The sequence below is a fragment of the Squalius cephalus genome, assembly GCF_949319135.1.
Source record: "Squalius cephalus genome assembly, chromosome: 2".
Classification (NCBI taxonomy): Eukaryota; Metazoa; Chordata; class Actinopteri; order Cypriniformes; family Leuciscidae; genus Squalius; species Squalius cephalus.
In genome coordinates, this window is record NC_137123.1 from 22497746 (window position 1) to 22520097 (window position 22352).

At 35.3% G+C, this 22352-nt stretch overlaps 2 protein-coding genes across 5 annotated transcripts in view; one reads left to right on the plus strand and one right to left on the minus strand.

Annotated features, from left to right (window-relative positions):
• Positions 1–582: 582 nt before the first annotated feature.
• Positions 583–1878, minus strand: lipt1 (lipoyltransferase 1). Its single transcript, XM_079860060.1, has one exon. It carries the CDS (start codon positions 1713–1715, stop codon positions 597–599), a length of 1119 nt encoding a protein of 372 aa, XP_079716186.1. The 5' UTR covers positions 1716–1878; the 3' UTR covers positions 583–596.
• Positions 1879–3698: 1820 nt separating this feature from the next.
• The window catches only part of pnpla6 (patatin-like phospholipase domain containing 6), a 34650-nt gene continuing 15996 nt past the window's right edge, over positions 3699–22352 (plus strand). For 3 of the 4 annotated variants that reach the window (XM_079850690.1, XM_079850689.1, XM_079850691.1), the window contains exons 1-15: positions 3699–3762; positions 10456–10538; positions 14268–14324; positions 14881–14968; positions 15090–15261; positions 15761–15901; positions 16025–16184; positions 18570–18650; positions 18934–19062; positions 19159–19239; positions 19366–19495; positions 20043–20117; positions 20543–20646; positions 20840–21007; positions 21136–21213. In XM_079850690.1, coding sequence (XP_079706816.1) covers positions 10494–10538; positions 14268–14324; positions 14881–14968; positions 15090–15261; positions 15761–15901; positions 16025–16184; positions 18570–18650; positions 18934–19062; positions 19159–19239; positions 19366–19495; positions 20043–20117; positions 20543–20646; positions 20840–21007; positions 21136–21213 — 1509 coding nt within the window. In that variant the 5' untranslated portion in view covers positions 3699–3762; positions 10456–10493. The remainder of the gene's footprint in view (positions 3763–10455; positions 10539–14267; positions 14325–14880; positions 14969–15089; positions 15262–15760; positions 15902–16024; positions 16185–18569; positions 18651–18933; positions 19063–19158; positions 19240–19365; positions 19496–20042; positions 20118–20542; positions 20647–20839; positions 21008–21135; positions 21214–22352) is intronic. The other variant, XM_079850692.1, reaches the window with a different exon arrangement.

The following is a 22352-nucleotide window of genomic DNA, read 5'->3' on the forward strand; positions in this document are numbered from 1 at the left end:
GTGATACAAATAAATAAATAATATTCATAATTGTTAAAAAATAATTTCAAAGTCTATTTTAAAAGTCTTTTTATATATCTATCTATATGGAGAATCTTTATGAATATTATTTATTTGTATCATTAATAATATTTTAATATATTTTATTAATATTCATATTTTAATATGTCCATTTATCCATCTATCCATCCATCGATAGATAGATAGATATTATTATTTTGGGGGGATTTTAGTTTTTATGAATATTATTACTTTTAACAATACTATTTAACAGTAGTATTTTTATATTAATATTTCTTACTAAATATTAATATAATCTGATTTTATAATTTATTTCCCTATTAATATTTGCAAACACTAAATGGTTTAATTAATTGAAATATGCTAATTATATCTGCAGTACTAGAATCTCTGCCCAATTCTTTACATTTATTTAAGTGGTTTCATCATAGAATTAATAGCAGTATTTGTGTTTTTCATATCAAATCTCTGCATTTCTGGATAAAGTGTGACTGTGCAGGAGACAACTTTCAAATGAATGTCCATGGTTTTTGAAACAAACGACACATAATGTTTATATCTGACTTCATTTTTATTCACATTACTGAAAGCACACCTTCACACAACCTATGAATCTTCCCAGCAACATCAGCGCTCATTGAGCGAGTTCTCATGAACGCCGCCACCAGCACTGCAGCTTCATGTGGACAGTATTTGCTGCCATTGAGAGTTGACGTAAACTCGTTCACCGTCTCTAGAGGAAGCCAGTCTTCAGGGATTTCCACCGCACATTGTTCTACAGTACCACTTTTGATGTCCATGTCAAGCTTAATATTCACGTCATCTACCACTAAAGATGTGCAAACGCTGAATTTTGGAGTTTTGCCATAAATCCACTCCCACATTTGAATATCCTTTGTCATCTTATGAATGCCTGGCATAAGAGCTTCATGAGCGGGGTCAACTGTGATGACTGGGCTGTCAAAGCCAAATTCATTATTGAACTGGGAAGCGATAGCCTCCATGATAGTGTTGGCGTCCAGAGTGGGATCCACATCCGAAAGGTTCTTGACAGGGGAAGGAACGCTTGGGGTGGCATTGCTCCTGATGACTTCAGAAGTGTTACTCTTCAGAACTGAGGACAATATTGAACGATCCACAGAACACAGCAATGTACAGTGATGATAAGCAGAGGTTCTGCCTAATTTCGCTGCAGTGCCTGAAATCTTGTGATGCCCATTCAACAAAATATCAAATCTGTCTGTTGCGGTGACATCTAGACCGGGTCTGAGTGCTTTCAATGCACTGGTAACGACTTTGAGATTTCTGTGACGGTCGTATTTCTTCTTGGAGGTGAAGAAGGTCATGTTGATGTTCCCAAAATCATGGAAAACCGTCCCACCTCCACTGCGACGTCTCGCTAGCGGGATCCCCAAGCGCCTCATCAGGGGAAGGTTACACTCCTGCCAGGGGTTTTGATGTCTGCCTATGACCACCACTGGGGAATTTCTCCATAACAACAATATGCTTCTGTTTTGCAGATCAACGTGATCGTGAATCCAGTCTTCTAAGGCTAGGTTCTCAAATATGCCAGCTGACGCAGATTTTAGGATGATACCAGCTTTTCCCATCTCATCGAAGAAGGTGGACAAAGTGCTTTTGGGGCGAGCTGACCCAGAGAGGACACATGCCCTGTTTGACAGTCTCAAAATCATCGCTAATCGCTCGAAATGCTGGTAAGGCTCTAATACATCACATATTATTTGATTCTGAGATGTGTAGCGAATACTTTCGAGACAATGTCGCACATCAAAAACAAATCTGTACAAGTTTACGTACCGCTTATTCCCATGCCTGCAGTTCACATTGACAACCGGGTCAACAGGATCACACCCCCTGGCAATTCATAATAAAAGTCCTGCACGACATAATTGAATTATACAAAATTAGAATATTAAATGTTTGTAATGTTAAGTAAATAATAACAATATTTCAATAATAATATAAACTTTTCCTCGGGTAATGTCTTAATAATTTAATCACAAAAAAAATATTTCTTGACGGACTTTTATTTTGACATGTTGTTCTAGAGGCAGGCGTTTGATTTCGTGTTGCACAAAGCTGGCCAAATGTTTTAGGAGGTTTTATTTTTTTCGAGTTTTGTTTATAATTATTTAAATTTGAACAAACAGAGGATACAATGACACAGAACGAATCTTTCAGAGAACAAGTTATGTCTCAATATTCAACAAGTGAAAATATATAAAGAAGCCTAAAAATAATTTCTCAAGAAATGTAAAAAAAAAAAAAGAAAAAAAAAAAAAAAAAAAAGACGAAAAGATAAAGAAAAGGGGGGAGGGGCACAACAATTAATAAAAGCATATTCTGAAAGAATATTAAACATGACACAAATTCTAGATGTTTTTTTTATAGCTTTCTTATTAACAGACATTGTGATTGTATAAAATACAAATGTAACTCTTGTTTGAAGATGTTAAAGCGGGATTTACTTTTTGTATATTTACATGCATGGATATAAACTTTCCAATTAATAAAAGAAGGTTTATGCAAAAACTTGTTTTGATTAGATTATTCTCACTAATATAAAACCCAAAAGAATGTGTATATAAGATATGGAAAAATCACAAAAGTTGTTGCTGTATTTTATTTCCACCAAACTTTTTACTACAAACATGAAACCACTGCCTCACTTTACCTAAAAAAAATAAAAAAAATAAAAACTTCTGAAGTAGAATTGGAAATAAGATCACAAAAACCTTTTTTTTTTTTACCATGAAAAAAGCTTTTTACCATAACATTCTTTATAGCTGAATTGAAATTAATATCATCATCATCATCACCATCATTTTTCTGTCTAAATGAATCTGTGTGCGTGCTTTTGTTCACAGTTGGTGTTTGTCGCACACTGTGGGAAGAGTCTGTATATTTAAAGACCACTAGGTGGTATTAGATAATACCGAATACATAATTCAGTTTGACAGCTGTAATATGATCAGTACAAGATATGTTACTCTTCTCAAAGTAGTTAATGATTAAAGTTCAGAATGAGATGAGGACATTACTAAATTCAATCAGAAAGAAAGCATTTTGATAAATGGGGTGCATTTTGATCAAGCTCAAGTGTCCTCTTAAGTTAATATCTGACTTATTCAGAGAATTTGATCTTCCTTGAAACAAACTGCACTTATCTAAATTCCGTTCCTGTCATAGATCAGAGTTAGTGATATGTACCTCAAATTTAGATTTAGCTTTGGTAACGCTTGATTAAATGGTATACCTATTTTGTCCGGATGCATTTACTTCACAATAAGGTATATTCAAACATTACAACTTTTAGTTATAATTGAAATTTAGTTAATCATATGTTGTTGTTTTTCTTCAAAAGATGACTCGATAAGTCATGCGGAATGTTTTATGTAGTAAAAAAAAAGCTGCAAATAATTTAAAAGTTAATAATCAGTTAATAATTTTTTATATTTTCTTTTTAGGTGTTTCTGTTAAGGTTAAATCATTAAAAGGATCAAGTAAATTTTATGTTGGAGTAAGCTGAAGACTAAAAACGTTTTTGTAAATAACAATGGGGGAGTGAATCGGTGAAAGTCAATTCTCTGAAATCTGATTGGACAGCTTCTCGTCTCTGATTGGCTGTTGCACTGACTGAGTGGAATCTACGCAGAGCTCTGAGCGGATGCTTCCGGTATGACCGTTGTTTGACAGATCGGGACGGACCGTCGCTTTCAGGTAGGGTTATCAACGACACACCATGTACAGTTTTACTGGTCATCCGGATTATGTGACAGCACGTTTTATATCTAGTGTAAGTTTATTGTGTGTGTGCCGTGAGAGTTTCCCGGTTGAGGTCGCAGACGGTGCTGTGTGTTGATCTGCTGAGGTCACCGCACAGCATCACCGCCAACTGCAGCCCGATGGACGGATCACTTTACAACACTGAAAGCAGAGAAAAAACACCAAGACATGACGGCTGAGTCATGGGTTTCAATAACGGACTGATTTGCAATCACTTTCATAAATGCATGCGTTTAGCTTCAGTGTACTGCCATCCAGGGCTTGTTTGCTGACATGTTTTAACCCGTGATCAGCTGGTGAGACCATCCGTGTGATGATGCTGTTTCATTATTCCTACATGTTCTGCTTTTCATATAACATGGGAATGAGCATAAATGATGTCTCGTGGACCCTGACTTCTCAGGTATAATGTGGCCTATATAGCGTGTGATAGACTTTGGGCAGTGGAGGACACAGACCTCTATGCTGGACCAGCCCGCTTCTTCAGTAGCTGACACTTTTAATGAATATGGTACACTTGAGTGTCCTATTACTGAGCAAAGGTGCTACTTCCATTTGCTATCCGGTGTTTACTTTTAGGTAAGTTAGACAAACTATTAATACATTTAATGTAGTATGAAATGTAGCTTGTTTTAAACACGTCAAATTGTGATTTGTGGTCCATCCTTCCTTAGAGGTCTTGACTGTCTTTACTGTATCTGATAGTTAAAACAATACAAAAAATAATAATAATTTTAATATAATTATATACTGAATTGAGGTTTAATAAATGTAGTAAAACATTTAGAGTGACAAAACATAATGTTTAGCAAAACACAAGCTCTGTTTGTCATGTTAGCCAAGTAGATAAAAACACACACACACACACACACACACACACACACACACACACACACACACACACACATATATATATATATATATATATATATATATATATATATATATATATATATATATACACAGTGGTGTGAAAAAAATGTTTGCCCCCTTGGTAAATATGATCAAATATGGCTGTAAAAAATAAATCTGCATTTTTAATCCTTTTGATATTTTATTTTAAAAATGTGCAAAAATCTAATTATTTTACTTCAATGAAAGGTTAGATTTTTGCACATTTTTAAAATAAAATATCAAAAGGATTAAAAATGCAGATTTATTTTTTACAGCCATAGGCCTATTTGATCATATTTACCAAGGGGGCAAACATTTTTTCACACCACTGTATATATATATATATACACAGTATATATATATATATATATATATATATATATATATATATATATATATATATATATATATATATATATATATATATATACATATATATATACACACAGTACCGGTCAAAAGTTTGGAATGGAAACATTAGCCTACTATTTTTAATGTTTTTGAAAGAAGTCTCTTATGCTCATCAAGCCTGCATTTATTTGATCAAAAATACAGAAAAAACAGTAATATTGTTAAATATTATTACAATTGAAAATAATGATTTTCTATTTGAATACATTTTAAAATACAATTTATTTCTGTGATGCAGATCTGGATTTTCATCTGCTATAGCTATAAGTGTCAGAAATCACTCTAATATGCAGATTTATTATCAATGTTGGAAACAGTTGTGCTGCTTAATATTTTTTTTTATAACCTATGATACTTTTTTCCAGGATTCTTTGATGAATAAAAAGTTAAAAAAGAACTGCATTTATTTAAAATCGAAATCTTTCAATTCACACTACCGGTCAAAAGTATGGGGTCAGTAATTTATTATTTATTTTTTTTAATTGCTATGTATCAGTTATTTATGTATTTTATACATTTGATCTATATTCTGTGTGTTTATTTAATGTGTTCTGCTAGAAAACACCATTGTAAACTGTATACAGACATTTCCCAAATTTTAGGTTATAAAAAATTAGTGATGCACTGAAATCGAAACGCCAAAACTGAAATTAAATTTAGCTGAAAGTACTGAAAATAAAGTTTGGATCATTAAATTTAAGTGCATTCAGGTGAGTTTAATTAAACTCTGTATGCTGTTCTGGTGTCATTTTCTTAGGTGATAAATAAAAACTTCTTAATATTTCAGACGAACAAACTTTACATATTGCTACTCTAGTTTTTTTTTTTTTTTTTTAAGTGCATCCACAGGGCTGACGTGTTTACCTGTTGTAACTTATCATAGTGCGGACATAATATATGCAGACATGGTCAAAACGGTCTGTGAAGCGCTAATAATTTCATTGTCAGTGAAATTTCTATTTCTGACAAAGTTAATAAAAATACTTTAATAATTTGTGTTAGTATTAAACAGTAAACACTAATACAAATTTCAAATCCACTTGATGGATTTGATCCAACATTGTCTGAATTAAGCACCTCCTTTCACTGACCATTTGTTGAAATTCATTTTTTATTTTTTTTTAAGCGTTTCGGCCCTATTTTGTACTGTGTTCATGAAAAGTGTCAGCAGTTGTTTCCATCAAAGTCCTGCTTGAGTTTATGCATGAGTCGTCTTTGTCGCAGCAGCATCTGTCTGCATAACATTTGAAATCAACGTTCACAAAAATGTTCACAGTGTGTTGTTTAGGCTGCTGGTCACACTTGACCGTTGAACATGTCTAAGTGCAGCTTAGTTCGTTTCTTATTGAATCGTTGAGTGTTGTATTTGTCAGTTGGGGGCTTTGAGACAAAACTGTGTCTGTAATTGTGTGTGTGTGTGTGTGTGTGTGTGTGTGTGTGTGTGTGTGCCCATCTTTTCTTGTTCTCTCATGCTTAAGGGTGCATACTAAGGGCATTGTTAACTGAGGACAATGGCCATTAGAAGGTTCCCATTAGTGAGTAACAAATACAGGCATTTCAGCTTTTCTTTCTCTTTCCCCCTGTCATTATTGCCCTGTGGTTTCCATTTACTTTCTTATTATTCTATAGTGTGTTATTGAATGTCATAGTTTTTCAAAGCTATCTCTGTCTATAATCAATCTGAATGGATACAGTCACCTCTTTTATCTGTATAAGCAGTAAATCTCTGATAGATGCACTGTAAATAAATAAAAATTACAGGAAAAAATGGTTTCCAGAATAATTGTTAAAAATACAGTAAAATGTTAAACACATTTGAACAACCTGTAAATTTTACAATTTAATTTAAATTGTAATTTACACACACACACATACCATATACTGACACAGGGATGTGATTTATCTGTATTTAGATCCATTATTTTTACGGATTTTCATATTTTCCGAGGACCCAATGTGAATTGCATAAATCCAAGGGGAAAAAATGGTTGTGGGGGGAGGGGGTTTCTGGTTACTGTATGATGAAATCGTGAAATGGCCAAATAAACTGCAGAGTGTTACTTTTTCTGATACGTTTATTTCATGCACGGATTGCTTCTGACAGAGCTGCATGTTAACCAGTGTGCAAAGGGCCAAATGCGTTGAAATGGTGTTACTCGTCAGTTGTCTGGTAACTTTTTATGAATTTTGACAGTGCATGGCTGTGAGAATGTCATGTGCTTTAGCTGATCACATCCACCATAATTCATTTAACAACATACAGAAATAAGATGTAACATAAAACCCTTATGTACATAAATGAAAAAAAGAAGAAACATAATTCTTAAAATGTGACGTGTTCACACCAAGAACGATAACTATAAATACAACTTTAATGTTAACTATATTAGCGTCCACACCATGGACGACGTCTTTCTATTTATTACACGCTGCAGTTTTGTCGTCTGCCGCTTTAAATGCTCGAGCTCTTTAACGCAGGATGGATGCTGATTTGCTTTCATTGTTTTTATCGTTCATCATCTGGAAAAAAATCCTGCTTTTAAGTCTCTTACAGTGAAAATTACCAGTGTGATCATCTCCAGTCATTACCAGTGCGCTTTATACACGCTCACAGTCAGATATGGATATGTGGATGAATCCCTTGATGTCTGCTGTGATCTCAGTAATCTGACCCTCTGTCCACCCCCATTGTGTTCAGTTGTTTGCCTCCAGACACTGTGATGACATCACTGAATGGCTTTAGATGGACTCGTGCTCAGTAATTTTTTTTTGTTGTTGTTGGTGTGGATGGGAGATGCAAGTAAACATGCAATTTTGTTGAAGGTTTGGTTTTTGCCTCAGTCTCACGCTATAAACGTGCTCATGTGTGTAATGAATGTGAAGGGCTTTTATTGTATGCTGCAAAGGTCAGCAAAATCAGCGAGCATGTGGTTCAGTGTACATGCAGTCTGCCTGTGCAACCCTGGATGTGAAAGGAACTAGTGAAGATGGGGTTATGGTGGGTATAGAGGAAGATCATGAGAATTAAATCATGCTGTAGTAAGGCCAGATGGATGTGTGTGTGTGTTTGGGTGTCTGTCAGGGATGATGACGTCAGTTTGGGGAGTTTCCTCTGCTGATTGTGATCATTGGCAGACCTGTTTTTCAGCCCTGTTTACATTAACATTACTATTATTAAAACAATATTTACATTTTATTTTAAATACTGGTTTTATTTGTTTTTGTGCATTTGTGTGAAACACAATAAGGGATTGAATGTTATAATAATCATTATATTTACTATAATTAAGTGTTATTTTAGTATTATTTGTATGCTATTATAGTATTTATTAATATTTAGAATTTTTTTTCTATTTAGCTTTCATTTATTTTTATTCCAGTTTTAGTTTTAGTATTATTATTTTTTACTGTAACCTAAACGTATTTTATTTCTGTTACAAATATATAATGATCACAGAAGTACTGATATAAAAGTTTATAGTTCAGAAGATCAAAAGCAAATCCCCTTTTGACAGTAATTTGACGCTTCAAATAACGATTGAATCGATTGCATCATTACACCAGTAGGTGGAGACAAGTGACTGTTAAAATGTATTTGTCACTGAATCATTCACTCAAGAGTTTCGTTCAAAAACGCTGATTCATCCAGTAATGAAACAAGTGAAGTCTTTATGAGTCATTGAATCTTTTTTTTTTTTTTAATAATTCATTCAATTTAAAGGGATGGTTCGGAGTAATTTCAACCTAGGGTCCTTTGCACAATGACCTCGAGCCAAACACCCCCCCAGAAGCCTTTTTTCCCTTGGTCGAACATTATTCAATTTAGAGCTTATTTAGAGATATCAACCGTATGGCTTAATGCAGGCGCTAATGGATCCAAGGATGTATCTCGTAAATTACCCCACTAATAATGCCCAGAATGGTACCAAACCTATACAGTAGTACAAATAGGTTCTGTACTCATAAAACGAGGCATTGGAAAGTTTGTAAGTACATCAGGAGTTTATTTAAATAACACTTGCCTGACGGCTCATGCAACTGCTAACCCGGACGTCACTTCAGCGATTTGGGAAAAGCCTGTAAAAGTCCTGGCGATGCATAAGGATGTAGTGTAACGTGCATTTTTTATTATTTTTTTCCGAAGTATTGACAACTTAGTGTTAACTAATAATTGTTATAAACTGGTACTACCAACAAAATATTAGTGCATTCCTGGAAATGGGCGTTGTTACACTACATCAGTATTAGGGCTGGGCGATATATCGATATAAAAAATATATCGATATATTTTTGAAATGCGATATGGAATTAGATCATATCGCATATATCGATATAGTTCAAATTTGCGCTGTGATCCTCCTTGCTCCCCGCGCAATCATTCTATATAGATCAGTGAGTGGTTCATACCAACATTGTATTAACAAAAACTAGTTTGGGACTGCTATTTAATAGCTTTAGCATAGGCCTAATGTTTATTTATTAGTACTAGTCTTTACTATTAGTCATATTATTACAATTTATGTTAAGTAAAGGGGAAAAGTACTTTTGTGTGTTAACAAATTTTGTGTAAACGTGTTATAATTTGCTTATATATGTACAGTATATATATATATGTATGTATGTATGTATATATAGGCAAATTATAACATGTTTACACAAAATTTGTTTATATATTCAATGTAAACTTTGATAATCATAATTAATAAATCGCAATTACAATTCGAAGGGAATAATCGGCAATTATGATTTTTGTCATAATCGTGCAGCCCTAGGTGAAGAAACCTGTTTATTATTTATTCATTTGTTCACTGAAATAGCTGGTTTCAATAAAACTACTTGTGACATGTCATATTTGGCTTTGACTTTGACTGAACGTTTGCTCTCACTTTGCGGAAAGAATATCGGGATATATATCGTATATCGATATTCAGCCTAAATATATCGGGATATGACTTTTGGCCCATATCGCCCTAATCAGTATGCATCACTTTCTGCCAGGACTTTTATGGGCTTTTCCCAAATCACGGTCCAAGTGACCTCGACGTCTGGTTTTTCTATTAATCAAAATGCGTGCCATAGCTGTTATTATATTGTGTATTTTAGTATGGCTGAGAAGCTGTATTAACCAATCATCATCCATGATCTGTTTTCTAATCTGGTGCCATTTTCTTTATTTTAGTAATCCATCCAGATGAATATGCATTGACTTGAACTGAATATGTGCATAGAGACCTTTGTTTTCAGCCTGTCGTGATCCTGATTGAATGTGTGATGGTGATTTTGCATGTTGCATTAAGCCTGTTGTCTTGCTCTGTGTTGCAGTGCCTGTTGTTGATGGCCCAGCTGAGCGTTGCGGTAGAATGGGACAGAGCACATCGAGCCCCGAGTCTGCAGAACCTCCAGAGGTGAGCAGCACCACCATAATGCTTTTCCTTATCCACAAATACACAAAACTTTACCTTCTCAGTCTGAGCTTTTCAGAAGTTTCAATGTGAGTGTCTTGGATTGTTGGCAGTTATCTATATCAACATCTAACCCAATCTGCTTCCTGTATAAAGGGTGACTATTATGCTTTTCATATTTGAAATTGTTCATTGCCATTTTTAGCCCTGTTCATGCTTTACTCTGGGTTAGTTATTAATAGTAGACTTTTTAAAATTTCACACTGTTTGTAAACCATTGGTTAATGTTCTCATAGTTTGCATATTCAAAAGGTTTATAGCATTGATTGGACATGTATAGCACATAACAAGCAAGCTGTTTGGTTTTATAACAGTTGGAAAAGTCCATATGTAAATACGCTGTGTAATAAGCGCATGAATATTTTAGAGGTATTTTATGAAAGGTTGTCTGTTGTTAAACAGCTTGCCGTTTTGCCATTTTAGGTACACTGTACAGTACACTGTATATTATTTAGTGATGCACCGATTATGATTTTTCAAGGCCGATTTTGATACTGGTTGCCGATTTTGCTCTATAACAGGCAAACTGGCCTTAAAATAATATCTGTTGCCATTTTAAATTAAAGGCAACCACTGCATTTTAATCATGATCCAAAGAAAGATGCTACACACATGATGTAGCATAAGCAGTTGTATAATTTCAAGATTTAAAGAAAAAAACAGAATGGTCTGATTTTAGATTTGTGAAATTATGCTACATAGTAGAGATGCGCGGATGGGCTATTATTTCATCCGCAACCGCATCACAAAACTCATCATCCGTCCGCCATCCATCCGCACCAACGTTTTTGACCAATTTTCAAAACCGCACCCACCCGCCATCCGCTGATTGGTGTATACATATATTTTTCATTTGATTGGTTCAACCGCCCGCCACCCGCCCGAATTTAATTAAAATATTATTTTTCGTCACGTCATCTGCCCAATCCCCGGAGTCCGCGGCTGTAATCGCCAACCGCATCTCTACTACATAGACACCTGCACAAAACAAAAAAAAGCAGAGGGTCTGAATGAAAATGCACATTCACTCTTTGACAGTAGGTGGCGCTTATGGAACAGCAGCACTTTTGGGGGTAATGCTGAACACAAAGCAGCTCTGTGCTTATAAACGCGTCTTTATTCGGAGGTAAGGGGAAAAGAAAATGACATTTTCTGAAGACAATCAGTTCCCTTCAGAGATACATTCATATAAACCCCCACCACCAATTCAGTATTTATGTTTTTCTTCCAATATTTCGAGCATCGTGAACAGTGAGCTTGCTGTGCCTGGTACAGTATCTGAGTTCTCTTCTTTGCATGTCCCATCTCTGGCCTGTGTTAACTTCCTGTTTACAGACTTCGTAATATTTCCTCACAAATTACATTTTGGGAAATGATTGCAATGCAGTTTGCCCGGAGTAGAGATAAATCTCTAAAATCTAAAATAAAACTAAAAAACGATTTATGGACGATCGACCAGTACATCTCTAATAGTTTTGAATCCACAACTGCTCTGGTGCGAAATTACTTGTGTAAAGTGTTTGTCAGTCCTGAGTTTAAAAAGTAGTTTACCATGGTGATAATGTGAATATCCCTCAAGTTTTGGACTCTTTTTCTGTGCAGAATGTCTTCATTCACACGTACTGATAAGCAGCTGCACTGCTTTCCCATCATGCACCTTGCACCTCATTCACGTTCCTTCACAAACCCAACCCTGCTTTCACCAATCTGTTCACGTGTCAATATCAGCAGCGGTTTACTTTTGTTTTACCACCTTCTTTTCCTTCTCTCATAAATCTTCTTTGTGTAGATCCTTGGCAGCTGTGTTTTGTAGCTGAACAGATTATCTGCAGCTAATCTGATCATGTGCTTTTTTAGCATGTCATGATGGGCAAAGTGAGAGTTTAGAAAATACAACTAGATTCCTGGAGTAGGAATACAGAATTGCACAAATCCATATCTCGGTCCAAAGATTACAAATCTCAAGGGTGCATTTGCTTACGAAACATCACTCTGAATGTTGGCCTATCAAAGCAAGTCCATTAACAGTTTTATTAAGGTATATTACAGGTGCACTAAGTAATAATAGCCTATTTTAACATCTTAAGTTAAAGAAATTAATAGTAATTTTGGAAAATATGATTAAAATTATGTACATTCACTTAAAGGGTTAGGCTAGTTCACCCAAAATGAAAATTCTATCATCAATTACTCAATTACTGCAGTTTTAAGGAGAAAATACTCAGCAATGGTGTTGACTTATTAATTTGCACATGGTTTGTCTTAAAGCGTATTAAAAACACCACATAGACATATAAACAACATTAAAAGCTTGATTTTCACCATAGGGGGACTTTAAAAGTCTATTCAACCAAAAATCTGACGCTTCAAAAAGTTTAATCGTAAAATAAATCCTTCTGAAGAGGCACGATATGTTTTGCATGATTCAATTTAGGCTTTTTTTCACATATAAACATTGATCAGCGAACATACATAGAGCACTCAAATATGATAAACCGACGCTTAACTGCACTTGCTTGACTTGCGAGTCTTATGGGTTTGGAACGACACGAAGCGGAGTGCATTTTTGGGCGAACTATCCCTTTAAGATGATTTGTGCATTAATATCAGTGGCCTAGAAAAGGCTATTTTTATTGTACATGGGGCATTGTACATTGTACTAATGAGATCACACTTCTCACTCACTATATTTCAATAACCCCAACAAAATTTAGTGCACCTTTAAGACAATGGGCACTTGGGCAGATAGTCCTGTAACACAATTGGAGTGACATTTGAGAGAGATTCTAAATTCTGCACAATTGAAAGTCACACATAAGTATGTTTTGATAAAGTCAGAGGATGTGTTGACATCCAGATGGTTATGTGGTTTCCGAAAGACACCCTGATAAAATCTACCACTTCTGTTTTAAAGTACTTCAGCATTTTAGAAGAATGTTGCACTTCTTTACTAAGTTAATTTGCATCATTCTCACAGCAAAAAAACACTCTTCTTCTTTCCCACCCACAAATATGTAAACATCCTTAAACGAAACGTAGCACAACTGCATAAGATATTAAGAATAGTTTATTTTTCTTAGCCCATTGCAAAATACACCCCCCCCACCCCCGTTTTAAATATAATTCAAACAAAAATCTGCAAAAATGCTTTACAAGAAAAATCTGCTTAGTATTTTTATCGTAGACAAATTGTCTTCTCGACTGATCTTGTTTTAATGAAGATAAAACAAGACGAAAAATACTTAAGAAAATGATTTTCGCAGTGTGTAAGATTCATTATCATTCAGAAGCTAGAAACAGTTCTGCTGTTCACTTCAGATACACTGTGGGCCTTAACAATGCTTTATTGGAAATAAATGAGCCGAGAAAGAGAGAGGGAAGGAATGAGTGTAGAAGAGTGACAGTGTGGGAATGCTTGAAGAAATGACGGCACGAAGGAGAGAGAAGAGAGGTTTACATAATCAAGGGGCAGGAAAAGATGGTTGTGCTCGAGTAACAAAATGGGATTATCTTGTGCAGATTTCTCTTCCTGTCCCTCACTCTTTCATTATCTCTCTCCTCATGAGCCAGATCTAAAGCTAGTCTTTTTTTTTTCCTCATGTTTTCACTTTTAACCCCAGCGTTGTGTTCTCATCCGAATCTGGTTATATTAACATCCTGTGTGTTTTACAGCAGGACGGATTTGGAAACATCAAGAGTTTAGTGGAGGATCAACTGCAGACCAGCATGGTCAGTAAACACGCATTTAACACGATTACACTGAATCATAGTCTTATGCAGGATTGCGCAAATATTTCATCTTTCACTATGAATTACCAATAAACATATGTTATCATACACATGACATATGATGTATTTCCTGAAACCGTATATTATTTTTTTGGTTTGTTTAAAAAAAAAAAAGAAGACGGATTTGGACGGATAAATGGATGGATAAATCGTTTTTTTTTGGCCTGTTTAAAAAAAAAAGACGGATAAATTGGATGGATAAATGTCTTTACTGTCACTGTTGATCAATTTAATGCATCTGGCATAATAAAAGTACTATTTTTTCTAAAAAGTTTTTTGAACAGTATTGTGTAATTATCATTGTGTAATCATTGTGTAATATTAAACTAACTCAGATTTTTCAGATTCAAATTTGAAATCATCAATTTTGAATAAGTTACAAGCCATATTTAAAATTTGTTTCGAATTTTGCCCAACCTTGGTTTAATGACACATGTTCCTCATACACGTATATCTCATACTAAACATCACTCTCTTTCTTTCTGTTTCCGCACAGGTGGTGGGAATCATAATCGGCGCTGGAGTCGCCATCCTTCTCATCGCTGTCCTCATATTTTTTGTCCTGCGCAGGATGCAGCTCCGCAGTTAGTTCTCAAAAACTAATTAGTGATATTTATATTTATTTTATTTAAAAATGATCAAGTAATCTAGATTTATAGAACAGTCGTATCTTATTTATCTTGTTTGTTTGGTGCGTTCTCTCAGAACTCGAGGCTCAGGAAGCCCCGAAGTATCGTTTTCGTAAAAGAGACAAAGTCTTGTTTTATGGGAGGAAGATAATGAGGAAGGTGTCTCAGTCCACCTCCTCACTGGTGGGCTCCACCTCCTCCAGGCCCCGCCTCAAAAAGAAACAGAAGATGCTGAACATTGCCAAAAAGTGAGTTTCTGTAGTGTCTTTATGACGACAAAACCCAGATGACTAATTCGCCAGTGGTTCCCTCAAGATTTTCCTATGGGATTTTTATAATGGGGTTTTTCAATTTATGAGTAAAATGAGGCAAATACACATAACTAGTGATAGTTGAATGTGTCGCTCTACAACGTAAATCACACACACCCATATTGAAACCGCAAATTTGGATGCTGTAAGTTGTTGTTTTTTTAAACCTATGTTTCTAATAAGAAACTAGATAAGAACGTTTGGTGTGTGAGTGTGTGCAGTTTCCATTGTAGAACAAAATGTGTAAGTATCGTCAACTTGTATTTACCACAGACCTTATTTTACTCATAAATAGAAAAACCCCATAGGAAAATCTCGAGGGAACCAGTGGCGAATTAGACTTCTGAGTTTTGACGTCATCCCCGCACCACACCATTTGGTTATTTTTATTGTCTCGGAAGATTCCCAAGCATCATGCCATGCCTCTATCCTTCAGAATCCTGCGCTTTAAGAAGGAAGTGCCCACTCTGCAGATGAAGGAACCTCCTCCGTCAGTGCTGGAGGCAGATCTCACAGAGTTTGACGTGGCCAACTCTCACCTGCCGTCTGAGGTGCTCTACATGCTCAAGAACGTGCGGTACGCTCCCATTGCGGTCGTTGAGTCACATTTGAGTTTTTTCACATCGAAAATGAAATCAGACACTGGTAAAATATGACATATAATGTATGTATTTGGTGTCTCTGTTTTTCTCTCCCACAGCGTGTTGGGTCACTTTGAGAAGCCATTGTTTCTGGAGCTGTGTAAACACATGGTGTTTCTGCAGTTCCAGCAGGGTGAATATGTCTTCAGACCCGGTCAGCCTGATAGCAGCATATATGTAGTACAGGATGGCAAGCTGGAGTTGTGTCTTACTGGACAGGTGTGTGTGTCAACACTGTTGTGGCAAAATTAAAGGGATAGTTCACTTTGAAATTAAATTTTGGTATGTTTTAGCTTACCTGAAGGGCATCCAAGATGTAGGTGTCTTTTTTTCCGCAGTAGTTTCAATTTTGATATTTTTAGGTCAAACCGTTCTTGTCTGACAGTCATATCATGCAGGTATATGGATACTGTCTCAAAGGGCATGCACAGAGTCCAAATTAAAACAATTCCCCATCGTCCAAATTAAACAATTCCCCATCGTCCAAATTAAAACAATTCCCCATCGTAAGTACACATTGATGGCCTAAGACACGAAACGAGCGGTTTGTGTGAGAAAAACGAACAGTATTTATATCGTTTTTACCTCTTATAACACAGCCACGTCCAAGTGATCTGAGGGCGCGGGCGCTTCCTGCTGTGTGACGTGTACGCAGACTGGTGCATAGATATATATACACGACTAGATTTCGCATTAAAGACATTCGTTCCAATGAACTGCCGTAGCCAAGGCGACATCTAGTGTATATATCTATGCACCAGTCTGCGTACACGTCACACAGCAGGAAGCGCCCGCGCCCTCAGATCACTTGGACGTGGCTGTGTTACAAGAGGTAAAAACGATATAAATACTGTTCGTTTTCTCACACAAACTGCTCGTTTCGTGTCTTAGGCCATCAATGTGTACTTACGATGGGGAATTGTTTTAATTTGGACTCTGTGCATGCTCTTTGAGGTGGTGACCATAGACCTGCATGATATGACTGTCAGACAAGAACGGTTTGACCTAAAAATATCAAAATTGAAACTACTGTGGAAAAAAAGACACCTACATCTTGGATGCCCTTCAGGTAAGCTAAAACATACCAAAATTTAATTTCAAAGTGAACTATCCCTTTAATATAAGGCACTGCAATCTTGCAGGTTTGGTTTCGTACAAGGTGCTTGAAGTAATTAGTTTTGAATTTAAAAAAAAAAAAAAAAAACCAAATACAATCTTTTCATGCAAAATTAACACTGCAGCCTGTTTGAAATGGATATTGAGCCATTTCTCATGGCTATGAGTGTGATATTGCACATATATTTCCAAGTAAATGATACAGCTTTCATTCTTCAGGTCAATCATATATTTATGGGAAAAAATTCAGATTGAATGAGGAAAATTCCTATCTTTGTCATAGTATCCATTCAATGGTTAAGGTGATTTTGAAATCCTATTCAAATCGCATTTCTGGAATTCCGTTTCAGTCTGACTGCTCTAATCTTTTTAATTGCAGTTTATTTGTACAATTTTGTTTTATTAGTATGTTTTGTATTTATCTATTTACCTTTTTTAGAATTTGAAAGATAATAAAGATATTGTTTGATAAGTGAGATCTCTGATTGTAGTCCTTGAAAACCAAAAACATTAGTGCTTGAAAAGTCCTTGAATTTCATTTTACAGTATCTGTACGAAACCTGTGTTTTGAGTGTGTGAGTGTGACTCACCCAGTGTTATTTTAGTATAATTGATATACTATTATATATTTTATTTATATTTTGAATTAGTTCTTATATTTATATTTTCTGTATTCGTTTAAATGTAAAGTTTTAGTAAATTGTCATGTTTATTATTTTTGTTGATATGTCTGTATTTGTATTCATTTTTAATTCAGTTTTAGTTATTTTAATACTTGAAGTTAAACTAAACAAAATTTTCTGTTAACTTTTATTTTATTTCAAATAAAAAAAATGTTGGTCCCACTTTATATTAGGTGTCTTTAACTCCTACGTACTAACATTTAAATTAATAAATTGATACATTGCACTTATCATACAGGTTTTTACATTGTACTTGTATTATAAAAAAAATATTTCTGTAATTACAGCTAAAATTACACTGTAACACAAGTACATAGTTGTTAAAAACACTTAAAGGAGAAGTTCACTTTTAAAATGAAAATTCTGTCATCATATACTCACCCTCATGTTGTTTCAAAGCTGTATGAATTTCTTTCTTCTGCTGAACAGAAAGTAAGATATTTAGAAAAATATCAGTAACCAGACAGTTTTTGGGTCCCAATGACTTCCATAGTATATTTTTTTCCTACTATGGAAGTCATTGGGACCCAAAAACTGTCTGGTTACTGATATTCTTCTAAATATCTTACTTTCTGTTCAGCAGAAGAAAGAAATTCATACAGCTTTGAAACAACATGAGGGTGAGTATATGATGACAGAATTTTCATTTTAAAAGTGAACTTCTCCTTTAATATAAAGTGTGACCAAAATTTTTTATGATTTTAGTTTTAATTAACAATAATAATCTCTCTCTCTCTCTCTCTCTCTCTCTCTCTCTCTCTCTCTCTCTCTCTCTCTCTCTCTCTCTCTCTCTCTCTCTCATTAGGATGGGAAGGATGGAGTGGTCAAAGAGGTTTACCCTGGAGACAGTGTTCACAGTCTACTGAGCATCCTTGATGTCATCACGGTGAGTCACACCCACAATTCCTTTCTCTGTGTAACATAATTATTTTATAAAATGCATTAAATGACCTTTGTCTCTCTTTTTCCGTATCCTATCCTGTTCCTGTTTTTTCTTCCCCTTTCCTTTTAAATATTCCCTTAAGAAGGTCAAATAGCAATTTTTGTTGAAAAAAAAAAGCACTTTACATGGGAAAATGCTCACATGAGATTACATATTCTGGATATAATGCATAATTCAAGGATGAAAGTGCTTTGAACGTTTGTGTGCATGTGTTTGTGTATTTCAGGGTCACCAGAGGCCGTACAAAACCGTCTCTGCGAGAGCGGCAGAAGTGTCCACTGTCCTCAGACTGCCTGTTGATGCCTTTCTGTCCATCTTTGAGAAATACCCAGAGAGTCTTGTGCGAGTGGTTCAGGTCAGACTTTATGAAAGCGCTCAGAGGATTCTGTCGTTATCTGTAAGGACACTGGATGTGATTGAGAATATGTTTCCTGTTGTGTCATCCCTGCAGATCATCATGGTCCGTCTTCAGAGAGTGACGGTTCTGGCCCTGCACAACTACCTGGGGCTCACCAACGAACTCTTCAGCCATGTGAGTCAACACGCATATACACTCACACACACTTTCTTTCTCATGATTGGCTGTTTTATAAGTGCTGTACAGTATCCAAAATATTTTCAGGTATTTTTCATTTCCTTTCTGTCTGCCTTCCTTTAGGAAATGCAGCCTCGTCCCTCTCCTCTCTCTCCTCATCCAACACGCTCCAGTCCCGTGCGACACAGCAAACGCTTTGGGAGTCTCACCGTTCCTGATAAACACCGTGAGGCCGCTGTCCAAAATGCTACTGGTGAGGCATAATATCATAATTCACACGTATTTACTTGTAAACATTATTTTCCCTTACTTTAATGCAAATAAATAATGATATATTACTTATATTCTCTACTGAGAATCAGAATAAGAATCTAATGAATAATCACACAATCCAAAACATATTACTAGTCCTAAAAATAGATTGATTAAAAAAGTATATAATTTTTTTTTTTTTTTTTTTTTTTTTTGAAACATACTTTAAACTATTATAATATAAAAAATATTATAATATACACTCTCAAAATACTTAAATGTTTGTATATATGTTTGTTGCACTTTATTAAGGATGCCTCACACTAATAGTTCTAATGAAAATCAGACCACGTGATAGCGGATTTTTTATGTCATCAATCTTGATAAGCATTGGTTTGATCATTTGTTTAAGAATCCTTCCCTAATTATGTAAAACACTTTGCAGTGTGAGTCAGGCATAATGTCGCTGATCTAGGTGTTTGCATTGAGCGATATCAGGCCTTTACATTTGTTTAACAGTGAGAGTTTTGATGCACCCCTGTCTGCAGGTGGGGATCATGGGAAGGATGGCGGCACTATACCAACCCTCAGTAGGACCATATCCATGCCAGTTGACATCGCGGGTAAGTGCTTGTTTTTTACAAAAAAAATTCTAGGTCAGATAAATTAACTTTCTGTTCATCAAAGAATCCTGAAAAACTCAAATATGAAGCAGCACAACTGTTTTCAACATTGATGATATGTTTCTTGAGCATCAAATCATCATATTAGAATGATTTCTGAAGGATCATGTGACACTGAAGACTGGAGTAATGATGCTGAAAATATGGCTTTGACAGCACAGGAATAAATCACATTTAAAAAAATATTAAAATAAAAAACAGGTTTTTTTTATATATATAAAAATTATATTATTATAGAATTTATACAATTATAATGGATATATAATGTAATTTATATAATATAGAAACATGTATAGAAGTGTATTGTGCTTATGTTGTGCTTATTCTTGCTGACCTTTTCATTGTTGTAAATGTGTGTGGGACAGGAATGCAGAAGAGTCTGCGTTCAGATTTCGACATGGCGTATGAGAGAGGCCGTATCTCTGTATCTGCCGAAGATGGAGCTCCCACTCCGCCGGCTTTCTCACGAGTGAGTTTTTTACACATATTTTAACATATTAACAACATATTTTGTATTACAGTATCAGGAGTCTAATGAGAATCATCATTGAGAATAAGAAGTAGAAAAAAAAAAAAATTTGCATCTTTTGATTTTAGGTTGAAATGTGACAAAAAGATTTGAAACATTGAGAGACATCATGCTTGTTTTCGGTGTGTCTCAGGAGCAGCGTGAGAGGAAGGTGACGGTGGACGAGGTTCCCTCAGGCGTGTATTTGTATCCTGATGAGGAGTCAGGGATGGAGAACATTTTTTGCCCATTTCAAGGACGACCTAACGCTACAGTGTTCGAGGAGGCCCAGAAGGAGATTCTCAAACTCATGAGGATTGAGGTACATTATATGTGTTTGTGTGGGACAGTCCATTGCCCAGTAAAATGAAGTGTACTTCAGTTTTCTTCTGATTTCTCACATCTGTGTCTCTGTTGACACTCTTTCCTCAAATGCTCTTTCATCATCAGGACCCTACTCTGCTCAATGGGAGGGTGACGTTTCATCATGCTAAAGCTGGATCTGTGTTAGCCAGACAGGGAGACCAGGTGCTCATCCTCTCTAATCTCCTTTCCTTTCTTCCTCTGCTGCCAAATTTTGTTGGCGAAACTTAGATCTGTTGTATTGAAGAATCACATGCTTGTATTTCCTTCCACCCTAGGACTACGTTCACACTGTCAGTTCAAGTCCGATTATTTGTGTATCCGATATGAATCTGATCTAAAATATCTGTGTTGGTTTCTATGACAAGTACCTGCACATCAAGAACAACACAACTTTGTTTCTGCAAAGACATTTGACATGTTTATATGTTTTATGTGGGGTGAGAAAGTAACATAATAAAAAAAAAAAACAATAAAAAATCCAATCAGAGCGGTCAGACTGAAATAGATTTCCAGAAATTAGGTTTGATATAAATTTAGCTTGAAACCGATTTGTAAAAATCTGATGCTTTTTTTTGCCATTAACCATGGAAGCTTGTTTCCACCACAGAAAAAAAAAAAAATAATAATAATTGCGACTTTTTATCTCACAATTCTGACTTTTTTTTCTCAGAATTGCGATATATCAAGTCAGAATTGTGACTTTTTTTTCTCAGAATTGCGAGATATGAAGTCAGAATTGTGAGAAATAAAGTCGCAATTCTGAGAAATAAAGTCGCAATTGCGAGATATGAAGTCAGAATTGTGAGAAATAAAGTCGCAATTGCGAGATATGAAGTCAGAATTGTGAGAAATAAAGTCGCAATTCTGAGAAATAAAGTCGCAATTGCGCGATATAAAGTCGCAATTATGAGAAATAAAGTCGCAATTGAGAGATATAAAGTCAGAATTGCACGATATAAAGTCGCAATTGCGTGTTATAAAGTCAGAATTGTGAGATATAAACTATTCTGAGGTAAAAAAAAAAAGTCCATCTTTTTTTTCCTTAGAATTGGACTTTATATCTCGCAATTGCGAGTTTATATCTCGCAATTGCGTGTTATAAAGTAATTGCGTGATATAAAGTCGCAATTGCGAGAAATTTTTTTATATCTGCGAGACTTTATATCTCGCAATTCTGACTTTATAACACGCAATTGCGACTTTATTTCATGCAATTCTGACTTTATAACACGCAATTCTGACTTTATAACATACAATTGCGACTTTATTTCACGCAATTCTGACTTTATATCTCGCAATTC

Excerpts from the sequence above, each read along its gene's own strand:
- lipt1 (XM_079860060.1), bottom strand. The coding sequence starts at position 1,715 with ATGATTTTGAGACTGTCAAACAGGGCATGTGTCCTCTCTGGGTCAGCT.